Source organism: Lygodium microphyllum, chromosome 27 (assembly GCF_053477565.2).
Source record: "Lygodium microphyllum isolate KBCC chromosome 27, Lygodium_microphyllum_v1.1.10, whole genome shotgun sequence".
In the NCBI taxonomy this organism is placed as follows: Eukaryota; Viridiplantae; Streptophyta; class Polypodiopsida; order Schizaeales; family Lygodiaceae; genus Lygodium; species Lygodium microphyllum.
The window spans coordinates 10,524,802-10,539,000 of record NC_141161.1 but is presented as its reverse complement, the minus strand read 5'-3'; the positions used below and the strand labels follow the sequence as shown (position 1 = coordinate 10,539,000).

Below are 14,199 nucleotides of genomic sequence, written 5' to 3'. Positions count from 1 at the left end.
ACAGTTTTCAGTCACTTCAGAGTTGTGTTCTTTCTCTCTCTTGCTTTTGTTTGAGTTTTGCACGTCTGTGTCTATATCATTGTGTTTTTGTCATGGTCATACATTGTGTTTTCTCAGTGCAAGCCAACTATGAGGAAACTTCAGTTTTACCTTTGAAGGCAATGCTTTCAACCCCCACTTCAACCGTATTAAGATCTAACTCCCAACTCTATATTCTCCAACTGGGTAAAACCAATAAAAACAGTAATTGCTCTATGAGTCATGGTGGCCCCTAGCCTAGCCAAGACACACCACAATAGCAATCATGCCTTCACTCTACCTAATCTAGCAATAAAATCCTATATAGCCTTATCACCATGGCCCAAGTATGACCAACTGCATTGACATAAGACCTTCATGTTCCAAACACTATCTTAGGAAAGTAAGTTGCATCATAATGTTTGAGTATCATGTGAGCTTTCAAGCCTCGAGATTGGCAAAGAACACGAACACCTTGCACACCTTTGCATTCAAGTAATCAACCTACTCACATGAGCTACACACAAGAGACGAGTAAAAGTGTCCGCCCCCTCTTCATATTCACTTGATAGCAAAGTCTCGCATGTTTAACTTGGCCTTAATCCAACCACTCAGCAGATGGATACGCAGCAATCAAACTGCTAGCCTTTGAGAGGATGCCTGATAAGGGTATGTATTGGCCTTCTGATCAAGTTATTTCCATAACACTTACTAAAATCAAACACATCCACTCCCTCCCTCAAAAAAAGAAAATGGAGAATTTCAAGTCTGTTGTTACACGCTTAAAATGGAGGAACGCGAGTGTTTTGCTGCACGCTTGCATTTCAATTCTGGCAATCTGCAATTTAATAGAAAAGGACAGAAGGAACAAAACCTGAAGAGTGCGAACAGCTTCGGAGCTCGGTTGAAGGGTTCCCGATGACAAGCAAGCTGCAACTGCCCGTCGGAGGGGTTCCGGAGGCTTTCTAGAGGGCAGTCGACTCCACTGAAAGGCCGATGCGAGCTGGAAGCGGGAGGGGCCCAAGGCCGACCTGGCCTCGGATCCAACGTGAGGTGCAGGGGGAGTGGCAGTGCCACTGTTGGGGGCAGAGGGAAAAGAAGGTGGTTGTGGTGCTGGTTGTGATAATGGGGCAGAGTGCGGATGCAGAGGGTGAGCAGGGGGGGGGAAGGAGCCCCCTTGAGACCTCTGGGCTGAGCCTCCTCCTCTGTTCCATCTCTGCTCTTCCTCAACGCGCCACATGATTCCTTCTTCTTCTTTGGGAAGGCGACTTTGCTGTTTCTAGCAAGGCAAGATCACATCTCTAAGCTTGTTTCATGTGAGCATCTCAGGGGTCCCTTGTGTCTTCTGCATCTCGGGAATCCCCTGTTTTTCCGCACAGACCACCATGAGTGCTTCGACTGCTGGTACTGCTGCTGATGAGAGCATCTCAGAGATCCCCTGTTTCTTCTGCACAGACCACCATGAATGCTCGTCTCTCTCTCAACTGCGGCTGCTGCTGCTGTTGGGTTCACTCCCTCGGGCCATGAATGAGCTTCATCAGGCCTGCATCTGAAGATCACAAAGTCAAAGACAAAGCTGTCCGGGGCCAAGGCCAAAAGTGTTAAGTACTAGGCTCCCTCTCTCTTCTCTATATCCTTAGGCAATTTTTATATCTTCCAAGGACCTAATAATAACATTTGGGCCAGGGAATCTTGATGCTTGGGGAATTTTAATTTTAAGATTTTTTTTCTTTGGGTTGTATTTTTATTCATAACTTTAGACCCTCGTCACACCTAGGCCAACACACGCACGGGATTTGTTAGCATGTTTGCAATCAATAGCCCTTCCTTTGTGTGAAGACTCTCCAAGTGCACAATCGCGAGCCTTGCAAAGTAGGTGTCCTCACAGAACTTTAGTGAGAGTTTTAAGAAAATACAGAGCTATGTTAGATCAAGTAATACTTGAACACCTTCCTAGCAAAAGTATGGACCAATGGGTTAAATGTGTGTTTGTGGAGGTCCTAAATTCAAGGCCAAGGAGGAGCTCATGGTTGATCTACCAAAGTGGACTATTGCATGGTACATTTTTCATAAAATCGCATGAGACATTTTGTCAGGTTTTTCCAATAGTAGATGAGTTCAAAATGCTTTCAATCTAGTCATTATAGGTGGACATTGTTGACAAGTATTGAGTAGAAATGTGGTTGGCTAATGAGGCACCTTTCTTATTTATTACTCACTTCTAGGCTCTTCCTCATTCAATCTCAACAAAGTTAAGCTCAAGCATAGGGGTTGATACCCCTTACACATTGTCAATGCTTGTAGAAGATGTCCATATAACACATTATTGTGATCAGAAACATTAATGGATCTCAATCTTTAAGTAGTTTGCCCATAAAGAAAGTTGACACTTCAACCTTGATCATATAAATATGGTTGGAAAAAGTGACAATTTTAAGTCTAAAATTCAATATTAAAACTGCTTGATGGTCCACAAAATAAACACTTTACACATTATAAAGTAAGAGAAGCACCAAAACCACCTGAAGCTCACATGGAAGTTGTTTCATACACTACTTGATGTGCAAGGGTAAACAAGTTATGGCCTTGGGGTGTTTTGTATTTCAAGTGCTTTGTATAGCATATCACATGTTACGTTGAGGTTTTTGGATACATATTCTGTCAAAAGTTCATCAACACATCTTCCTATAAAAGAATTGGCTCTTGGGTAGAATACATACTTGTGGTAGGCTTGAACTTGGCACTTGGCCATCCATTGAATGCCATGATAGATAGTGTACATGACATGCTAAAACTAATATAATCAATATACTAAGTCTACCCATTTATTTGCTTGGAAGTGTTTCTCTTTTTTTTCCTCCCCCTTGGGGAATCGTAGTGTTTCTTTTAATTTTAGGTTAGGTGCTCTCAAGTGTGTAGTATGCCATATGTGATTAATCACATTAACTATAATCCACTCTCTCGTAATTATATGCATGCACGTTATCCATTTCCAATGCTCCCACCTTGTTCACAACTGTTATCCATTTCCGATGCTCCCAACTTGTTCACACGACAATCACAAGGTGTAAAATGGAGGTTGCATAGTGAAATGAACTTACTCACATTTGCCTTACTGAATGTGGGCACCCTATCTACTAAAGCAATGCTTAGAAGATGTTTTTGCACACAAAAGCTTGCCATTGGTGGAGGTTGGAGCCTAGATCCTTGAGTAATTTGTTTTAAAAATGTGGAATTAATGGTTTGGTATGGATACAAGGGATTTCATCTATTGAAACGACATTGTGATTTTTTTGTACTCAATGAACTATAGTTCCGAGGACAACCCATATCTTCAATAGACTTTTCACGATCTTTAAGTCAGTGACAACACTCACATGTTGGGATATTTGGATTGATAGAAATGATGCTACTTTTCAAAGAGTTGTGTATATTTTAAAAACTAGCATCAAAATTTGGGAAGTAGAGGCCACTCTTCCTCCTTATTTTTTCCAACTTAATTTCACCTTCTATAAAATTGAAACTCTAAATAGGTCATCTTATTGGGTGAAGATATATAAGTACACACATGCATGCATAAGACATGCATGATTTATATAGGCATAGCTATGCAAGATACATAAAAGCATATATCCATGTATGCTAGTGCATGTGCATATTAAGTCATCCTCATAAGAATGTGTAAATATTTACAAATGTATAATAATCCACATATATCAATGTATGATTAACAAGCATGGGACACAACAAAAGAAGACGACCAAAAAACGAAGAGGTAATAACACTACAAATAATTCAATGGTACTTCATCCAAAAGCACAAGAGCGTCGAGGATCACTAGCGAACACCAATCAATATCTGCCAAGTTAGGCCATCTACAATTAGGCACATATTAGCATTTAAATGTGGTGACCACCCTAAATACACAAATATCTCAAAGTTGCATAGAAATCAATAAACTCGGTCATTACTCAACAAGCAGCATAAATCTATCACAAGCCTTGACATCCTTGATGGTCTAGAAAACTTACAAGACTCCAATCCCCCATTTGAGGGTTAACATCAACATCTAAATATTATTGCACTTCTATTGTTTGTTTTATAAGAACATTCTCTTTTAATACCCTCAAACATGTAGCCCATATAGAGCTATCTTCTATTACATTAAGGATTCCTTTCATTGCTATTATCATATTTCTCCCATGTACATCATGCTTTACACCATCAATTATCAAATCCTGTAAACATGTCCATCTTCGTACACTTTCGTCCATGGCAACCTATAATGCTTTATGTTACAATTATATCACAATATGAAACTTTTGCTCTTCAAACAAACAACATGTGGGGTTGCATATGGTTGGAAAGCATTACGATGTGCTATCAACCTCCACTTTAAAGTGGCAAGCTGTAAAGCTTTACGACATATCACCATTGATATCAAGTTTACATTCCAAAAAACAGTAAAGAAGGTTGTGGGTTAAGATAACGATGCAATACTAATTGATTCGTCACTTTTTACTCCATCACACTACACAAATGTTTTAAAGATATGCCAATGTAAAGTTCTAGTCTCACCAAAGACTTTCATCAAAGTAAACATATTGTGTGTTCCCTCATCATTTTCGTTTGAATAGTTCTCTTAGCACAATATATGCCTTGAGAAAAGTTGCACGTCGAGATAGTAAGTGGGTGTAAAATTGCAAAATATCCTAGTTGCTTTCAAGACAACTCAATTTACCTTCTTAACATGGCAAGGATGTCAAAATCAAAGAATGTCTAAATATTCAATATATTCACAAAAGTCAAACAACATGTTACTAAAGAAGGTTGAAGATTTCTACCATCAATACTGAATAATGTGACATGTTAGTGAGATCACGATGAAAATAGTTTTTCGCATGATTGTTTTGTTTAAAGTAACGGATACAATAAGAATGTGAGGTCTACTAAAGCAAAAGTTTATATGCACCTTAAAATGTGCAAAAGCACACTTTCTTTTGTTAAGTACATATGTGCTTCAAAGTGAACAAATTTTGATATGTTAGAAAATAGGATAAAATCAAGATAGTTAAGAAAGATCAAGTTAATAAACTATTGCACAAGTGATGAAATTAGAAATACCACTTTGAACTTGTTGTCTAAAGAAAAGCAACAAAACTTTTGGGAAATTTTTCATTTTGAAAAAGGTTGACAACCTAGCTCATCATACTTCTGTTTTTAAGCATTTCCTATCATGTGCATATACTATATATTATGGAACTTGCAATGAAAAAAATTAGTCATAAGTCTTTCTAAATTTCTAAATTTGATGGTATATGTGATCAAATAGCTATTTTATCTTGGTTGAGCCAGTTCGACGACTATTTCTATGAATAAGCTTTTTCGAAAAAAAGACAAAAACAAATGTGCCACCAAGTATTTGATAGATAAAGCATTGTTTTGGTGGAACATTCTTCATTAAAGTACCAACCAACCAAAAATGTGGAATGAGTTTCAAAAAAAAAAAAGTCAAAGAAAATTTCCTTCCACCTCGATTTGATCTTCATGTAAAGTGAAATTAGGCAAATCTTACATGGCAAGAAGGCAATAGCATGGCCATCTATACTAAAAGATCTTAGCAATGATATTTCATGTTATGCATGCTTGAGGAAGTTCCCCAAAGCACACTACAATGCAAATATGAAGATAGACTTCGGCATCCAAGCTAAGTTGAATATAAGCATCTTAAGCCCACTTCTCTTTACGGTGCTATTCCCTATGCTCATGATGTGGAGAAAGAATTCCAAACTATCACCCAATTTCTTTTGGATAATAGTCTAATCAATCTCACTCCTTCAACAACAATTGCAACCTAAAGAAACTCTTCAATCCTTATCGTCCTAATTTTTTTCCACCGAACAGACCTCTAAACTTCCAACCTAGAAGCAAGATTGATCAAAGAGCTAGAGACAATAATATAAAACCTCAAAGTGCAAATATTAATGCTCAACACAAAAGATTCAAGCCTACTTGTTACCGATGTGGACAACATGGTCATCTTCGAGTGCATTGGCTTCTATCCCACAACAAGAATTATATCACCGCTTAGTTGTACAACATCAAGGAAGTACCTAATTACACACTTGATTGGACTACAATTTCCTTATAACAAGAAGTATCAAATGATGGATAATCAAGTATGCATGTCTCTTTGCATCCTTTCCTTGAGATGGAAGGATTTGTGAAAGATTATGATGTTACTATTGTACATGACAAAGGTAGTTCCAGTGACTTTATTTCTAAAAGGCTAGTTAGCAGGTTGCAGCTAGAGACTAGTCCTTCATTATATAAAGTCAAGTCTACATTTCAAAGCATCAAATATGGAAAATTAAAGGGCTTGAAATCTCTATGGGCACACATAAAGAAAAGCACAATTTTCTAGTTGTGCCTCTTCAATTATCTAACATAATCTTCAATGTGTATTTTAGACATTTGTACAATTCAAACATTGATTACCACACACACATACTATAACTTCAAAGCCAATCTAGTGACCTCAAATTGAATTATTCCCATTGACTAGTCAACACGAGCTAAACAAGCGCTCAAAAAACAACAAAAAATATGCATGATTTTGTGATTGAAGTTGAACCTCCTATATCTTTCGGATTGACCATTTCACAAAAAATGTTATTGAATTCATATAAATGTTGCTTTCCTGATGACTATCCACCCGAATTAGTGGTATCTCATGGAGATCTAGATCACAAGATGGAACTTTTCCTTCGGGGTAACTCCACTACACAAAGCTCCATATAAGCATAGTCCTTTGCATCAAAAATTAGTACAAAGACAAGTGACTAAGTTGCTAGATAAAGGTTTGATCTATCCTAGTTCTTCCCTATTTGGTGCACTTGTTCTTTTGATTGAGAAGAAAAAACTAAACTTACAGGATGTCCATTGATCATAGGGCACTAAACAAAGTGATTGTCAAAAACCAATATCATATTCCAAGAGCATATGACCTATTGGAGAGAGTTGGGGGCTAAAATTTTGAGTAATATAGATAACAATTGAGGATGTCTAAAAACTATATCCTATTCCAAGAGAAGTTGACCTATTGGAGAGAGTTAGGGGGGCAAAATTTTTAGTAACGTAAATATCAATTGAGGATATCATCACATTCGTGTGGATTCAAGTGATGTGTTTAAAATCGCATTTAGGATACAATTTGGTCATTTTGAGTTAAAATTATACATTTTGGTCTTAGTAAATGCACCAACTATATTTGCAAAGATGATAAAATATTCTTAGATTAAAAAGGTTTTGTGATTGTTTTCTTTGATGATATTCTTGTTTTTAGTAAGTCTAAAGAGGAACATAAGCAACATTTTAGATTTGTGTTTGAGTTACCACATAAAAATCACTTAGATGCAAATCTTGATAGGAGTTTGTTTTTTCAAAATCAAATTGACTACTTAGGACATACAATTTATGTTGAAAGAAATACCATGGATCCAAAGAATGTTCAAATTTAAAGGACCGCCCTCTCCCTAATAGCATGCATGAAATGAAATCTTTTCCTAGTTTAGCAACTTTCTACCAAAAATCTGTTCGAAATTTTTCATTAATTGCCTTAGCTTTGACTATATTGTTTTGTAAAAACATTGGTTTTTTATGAGTCCTAGCCAACTTAAGTCTTTTGAGACTTTAAAATATGTTTTGACCCATGCACCTATACTCCAACAACTGGATTTTTATCAATCTTTCTTTCTACTAGTGACTCGTGCTAATGGTTCACACATAGGTGCAATGCTAATGCAGAATGATCACCCCAGTTCCTATGAAAGCTGAAAACTCAAACCTTTAGAACAAAGTTACAGCACCTATGACAAGGAGCTACTGGCAATAGTGCATGCCTTAGACATTTGGAAACAATCTTATGAGATCCAAAGTGTTTATCAAAACAGACCAATAAGCCATTAAACACTTATTGAATCGATCACTCATCTATGACTATCATATCAAATGGGTACCTTTCATTCAAAGTTTTCACTCAATGATGATCCAATAGCAATCTAGACATGCTAATGTAGTTGTAGAATCATTGAATCATAAGCCTAGCAAAACATTTTTTAGAGCATCTACTTGGTTTTGATAAAATTAAATTTATGTGTATTTGACTTATGTTTCTATTGTTGAAGTTCAAAATTTTAATGCCATAATTCCTACATACACATCAACTTCTGATTTTTCTATTGTATGGCATGCATTTCAAAATACCAACACCATGGTTTTTAACCATTGTATGTATGTCAATGGGCTTCTATAAAATCAAAGAAAGTTGTTGTTATTGCACCTTTTAAGAACATTGCAATGAATGAAATGCACACACTAGCTTGCATGGGATATAGAGGCACTTAGTCTACTATAGTTGCCTATACTGAATATTTTTTTTTGCTTGTAAGAAGTATGACATGGCTAAATTTGTGTGTTATGGCCTATCAAGTCCATAACAAAAAATGCAGGAAACATCAAATTGCCTTAAACAACTACGTTACTGTAGGAAACTCCCTAACATGATTTACAACCATTTCATACATTTATTCTTCAGGAACACTATGCAAACATGAACTACATATTACATTCATCAACCCAGAACTATTGTCCTGAAAACTATCACACAATTCTCTATCATCACGACCACTCCTGATTAGATAACTTGAAATAGACATTGTAAATATTAAGGACAGAGATACACAATAATAGAACCAAAGAGGAGCGACCAAAATCTGGCGCTGTCCTGAAGAAGATCACATTCCTAATCACGCAGGATCTCAAAAGATACAACTTTCTTAACGTCAAGAAGGCACCTGAATGTCAGGTAAAAACTTAATATGACATTTTAAGTCACTTTACATATGCTGGTTCTATATGTATACTAGTAATAGGGTATAAAAGTACTAATAACAAGTGCAACTCGAGCCTCAACATCTAGCACAACATCCCGATGGATGACGGGGACAATCAAGACTCGACCACAAGCATGTAGCTATCTAATTGAAAACATAGAAACTAAGTATGATAATGAGTAACTCAAAGAACACAATTATGCCTTGCCAGAGGCCTTGCACCTCTTGACAAGCCACACTAAGCAACAATGAATAGAGCCCCTCTAGGATATTCACAGCCCTCTGATGCAGTTGCATAATTGGTTCTAAGAGTCAACAAAGTGCACTATAGTATATCATGATAAAAAAAGAAGAAGTACATCAAAGGAAACTAGTGAAAAGAACTAGGAGTGTAAAGAATGATGTCTCCGCAAGTAGACATCCGACACATCGAACCATCATCAACATGATCCTCAGCAGTTTCATGACCCATAGCATAAATTTATTCATGCACCTCATGAATAACTTCCTGCAACATAACATCCTTGTCCATCATCCAAAAATTATTTTGTTGCAATAAAGATGCCACATAATCATCACTCTTCCTCTTTGCATCCAATGCATCCTCCAACTTGGCAGTAAGATCCATATTCACAGCCTACAAATCAGATACTTGCTGAACCAATGCATTCTTTTCACGAATCCATGCATCATACTCAGCTGACACAAAAGCATCCTTAAGCATGTGATATGGTCTAGAAACCATATTCTCAAATTTCCTAGCCATAACCTGCCAAGTATTTTTAACATCAGTAATCAAAGCATGCTGAATCTCATGAAATTCAGACTTCAATACTACAGAAGCATCAACACCCACTTCCAAATTCTGCAACATCTGCTCTTCAACATTTTTAAGAGGCTTAAACCTCTCCATCAACATCTTATGTTCAACCTACAATACAACATGCATATCCACAAAATTATGCAATTCTTGCATACATTTATCCTTCAATTCATGAGTCATCTTTCAAACAAGGCTCTTGACATCTTTCACTTATCCAGTAACTGTTGCAAATATGCAATTTTTGCAATGACTCATGTTCAACTTGCTTCACCTACAAGTGTTTTGACAACTCATCAAACCTCTTCTGCTGAATATGCAACTAAAACTTTACCTGTTTAAGTTCAACTGTTGTTTGAACATTATTATTTTCAATATGCTCAAAATATATCATCACTTTCTTCATCATATTCAATGCATCTGACAAATTTCCGAATGCAGCATCATCAAGCCGAGAGTGAGCTGAAACAAATGGAATGTCTATCTTATCAACACCCACATGCTCACCAACCACCACACATTTTGCAGAAACCTGAATATCAGTAGAAATATCCGGATGCTTAACATTAGATCCATGCATACTTCTTAGCCAAATTCTGCCAATTTTTTGTTTCTTTTTTGAATGCTCCTGGCCCTCAGATTTAACAGTACCTGCACGTTCTTGGTTCCCATGAGTAACCACATCATCCAAAGATCTTGATTTTTTTTTTTTACAAATTCCAATGCAACCTTGCGAGCATATTCTTTGTCATATCCAACTTGCACTTAATCCCTGCAAATAGCCTTTTTGTGTTCATCACCTGCAAAGAGGCTATTGCTGTCATCATCCTTTTTGATAGAATCAAAACTTGCATTTTGACCATCAACCTGCACTGCATCATCTGATGTAGACAATGGTTTCAAACCATGCAAAGTCTCGAAAGCAACATCAGGATACTGTGACTGAGCATATTCATAGAGTGCAGCTAAATAACACCCCATTCGAGATTTCTAAAAAACCTTTTTAGGCCTTGATATCTTAATCTCAGCCATGAGTCTATCAAGCATCAACCCTACCCAATTCGGTATGCCAATGTTCTCTCATAGTAAATAACTCCATAAGTTTCCCTGGCTATGTTGTTGGTTTTAATAAACATCATGAAGCATTCCATGAACCAATGCAGCTCCAATTTCCTCACAGCATCAATCTTTTTTAAGATATAGACATTTCTAGGACTAGCAGGGTCCCAAAATGCCTGGTACATCTGCTCTTCACTGCACCTCCACAATGTAGGATTGTCATTCATGGGGAGTGCAAACACCCAGGCAACAATAGCTGGAGTTAACTCTATGCGGCTTGCAATCATACCCTGTGTTTATCTCAACACATTCAATTATGCTGACGCATGAACATTCGCTGCCCATCGAGACCATGGTAAACATGCAAACACATATAGGCCAATACTTTGCAACCAACCACTGTGGACCTTGTCCTCAAGATCAAGGACTAATGTAGAGTCAATAAAGGGAGTGAGTACTCACAACACTAGGACTTGACAACTGTGACACTTGCTTCGGTGTTGATTCTTCATCCTTATGTCGTGTAGGTCGTTCATCGTCAGACACTTCATACTCCTCCTCCTCCTCTTCTTTCAACCGAGCATGTTTTGGTAACGCCAGCTTCCTTGTAGAGCTTCAATGCATATGGGTCATGGCGGCAATAGTAGGCGCAAAGCACACGGTGATGGAGAAAGAGAAGAAACATCAAAAGACCCTGTGTCCTTCTCCATTTTAAAAGTGAAGTCTAAGTCACCTTTGAGTGACCCTTCATTTGTGCCAATTGTCATGTCAGAATCATGCAATTGTGACCCTTTACACATGAAACCCTAAAAAACTAAGTCCTTTGCACCAACATGAAAAATTAAATTAACAGGTGAATAATAAGGTTGCACTAGCCTTTTCAACTTGAAACCATTAATTGCAGGTTTCAAGATATTGCCCTACAATTTTTTTAGCAAAAATGTACCTTGTCCAATATCTTCATAAATGATAAATGGTCCAGAATACCGAAGCTTCAGTTTACCTGGGAATTTTCCCATTCAAGAATTGTAAACAACAACCCAATCCCCTTTCTCAACAAAATTCTTTTCAATGTGTCTATTCACCCAAGCCTGTTTCCTTTGTTGTGTGGTTCCTGGCACATAGGCAGCTAACACCCTGTCTTTCTCCAACTTTAGGAGCTATTCCATCCGATGATGCACTAATTGTTCAGGATCCAATTTATGTTCAATAGCAACTCTTAAACTTGGGACCGCAAACTCCATAGGGACCATAACCTCTAATCCATACACCAACCTAAAAGGTGTAAGTCCAGTTGTCACCTTGTATGTAGTCCTACAATCCCACAATGCAGAATCCAACTTTACATCCCAATCCTTCATGTGATCCTCAACAATTTTCTTCAGGATATGGAGTAAGATCTTGTTGGAACTCTCAGCTTGCCCATTAATGTGAGGAAGGTATGGGGTCGACTTCTTGTGAAGAATCATGTGCCTGACAGTCAGATCGCGAATAACTCGATTCAAAAAATGCTTACCCCTATCACTGACTGACTCAATGGGGAATCCAAATCTAGTCATGATGTTAGTATACAAAAACTTGGCCATATTAACAGCTTTATTATCCTTCAAGGCTTGAGCTTCCACCCATTTTGTGGCATAATCAATGCAAACCAAAATGTATCGATTACCTGTCCTTTTTGCAACAATTAATCTCTTTACAAGGTAATAGTAACAAGGCTCAAATTTAAAATTGAACTTGATGCCATACTACTAGGTAACCATAAGGTTCAATTGTGAAATTGAGCCTCGTGCCACTTAATTGATTGAATTTGAAGATTAGCACAACTCTTGCCATAGGACTAGCTAAGCCTGAAGGTCAATTTTAAAAGGAAGCCTCAGGCCACACAATTGGCTAAGCATGATTTGAATCTTGATGTCAAACCTCTTGTCATGGGTTGTTAAAAAAGAAATGAGGTTGGAAGAGCTCAATTCCTACCAAAAAACTTTTCAATGGCAAACTACCTAGCTGAAGATTTTAATTTATCTCCTAAGGTTTGCGTTGATCTCAAGGGATTTAGCTCCATTCAAGGGTGCAATACTATTGGTATCTTTGTTAGTAGTGAAATGAGATTCAAAGTGCAATTTTATCTTCTTTATTAATTCATGTTCCATAGAGCTAAAATTGATGTATTGACAAATAGTTCAATGATTTAAGTTCCCTACAAGGTGATCATGAGATGTAGATTTGATCTTCATGATTGATTTGTGTTATGTTTAAACTTAGGATTGAGCTTTATGTAGCCTATCAACTTATTTGTTAGAGCTTATGGATAAGATCAAAACATGATTTCGCTCCTACTTAATGGTGCTCTTATGGAGACTTCTACAAACATTTGATCAACAACCTTAAGGCACTCATCTATTTACGAATACTCATAATGATGTTGAAACTTAAGTTTCACCATACAAAGAAGTGTTAGGATCATTAACATCCACAAATCCTAGCGCTGCATATTGAGATTTAGCCCATAACTTGGTCAAAACATTCAGAAGGAGTAACTTTAAAGAATTGAAGAAACGAAACTTGTAAGTGTTCATATTGAAACCTTAGAAGAAAAGGTATGGTGAAAATAATAATATGCATAGCATTTATATACAATGAGTTGTGGACTGTGGCCTTTAGGTTCATTTGCAGCAAAAACACAAGTTTAGTTGGTGTGTCTTATTATATTTTCCATTGATATCTCAAAAACACCCAATTTTTCCATTTTCGCGTGTTTTACGGGTTTTACACTACTAATTTCATCCACAACACTTATGATTTTCTGATTTTCTGATCATAAACAATTGGAAGACATTGCAAACAACATTATAATGCATAATCATCCCATGGGAACAAATATTCATGAAGCAAGTTGCATAAAATATCAATTTCCTTTGTAAAAATGAGATTACCTTTCTTTGCGGGTTGCGGGTTTTTATTTGCCATATCTCGGGACTGATTTCCAGCCACCATTAATGCTCATGACAGTCCACAATCAGCAATCTTCCTTCCTCTTACACCATGGAGCAATCCGGTCTTCATTGGACAAGCATCCATCATCCATTCTTCTTCCTCTTCTTCACCACATGAATCTGCCTTTAGGGGAGAGAGAGGGAGGAGAGAGAAAGACTGAAATCAGAATTCTTCACAGAGACCACCATTTCTCGGGCGAGAGGCGGCGATATGATTGGCATCCAGGAGGAAAGCAAGGGCAATGATCAGTGATGTGGGTTGCATTGAGGCTGAAGATTGCCTCCTCCCATCCATGGCGCATTTTTCAGCGCCTGTTGATGGTGCCCTCTTCTCCTCTCTCTCCACGATTTTCCTCTCTTCTATTTGCATGCCTTTTGGTTGGGGGGTTAAAATTTCCCCAAAGGGCACCCC

The 14,199-nt window shown here is 37.3% G+C and overlaps 1 protein-coding gene across 8 annotated transcripts in view; it reads right to left on the bottom strand.

The window, feature by feature from the left end:
* LOC148012052 (uncharacterized) overlaps window positions 1–1,645 on the bottom strand; it is a 116,145-nt gene extending 114,500 nt beyond the window's left edge. For all 8 annotated transcript variants that reach the window (XM_087669798.1, XM_087669799.1, XM_087669800.1 and 5 more), the window contains exon 1: window positions 893–1,645. In XM_087669798.1, coding sequence (XP_087525924.1) covers window positions 893–1,258 — 366 coding nt within the window. In that variant the 5' untranslated portion in view covers window positions 1,259–1,645. The remainder of the gene's footprint in view (window positions 1–892) is intronic.
* Window positions 1,646–14,199: the final 12,554 nt, after the last annotated feature.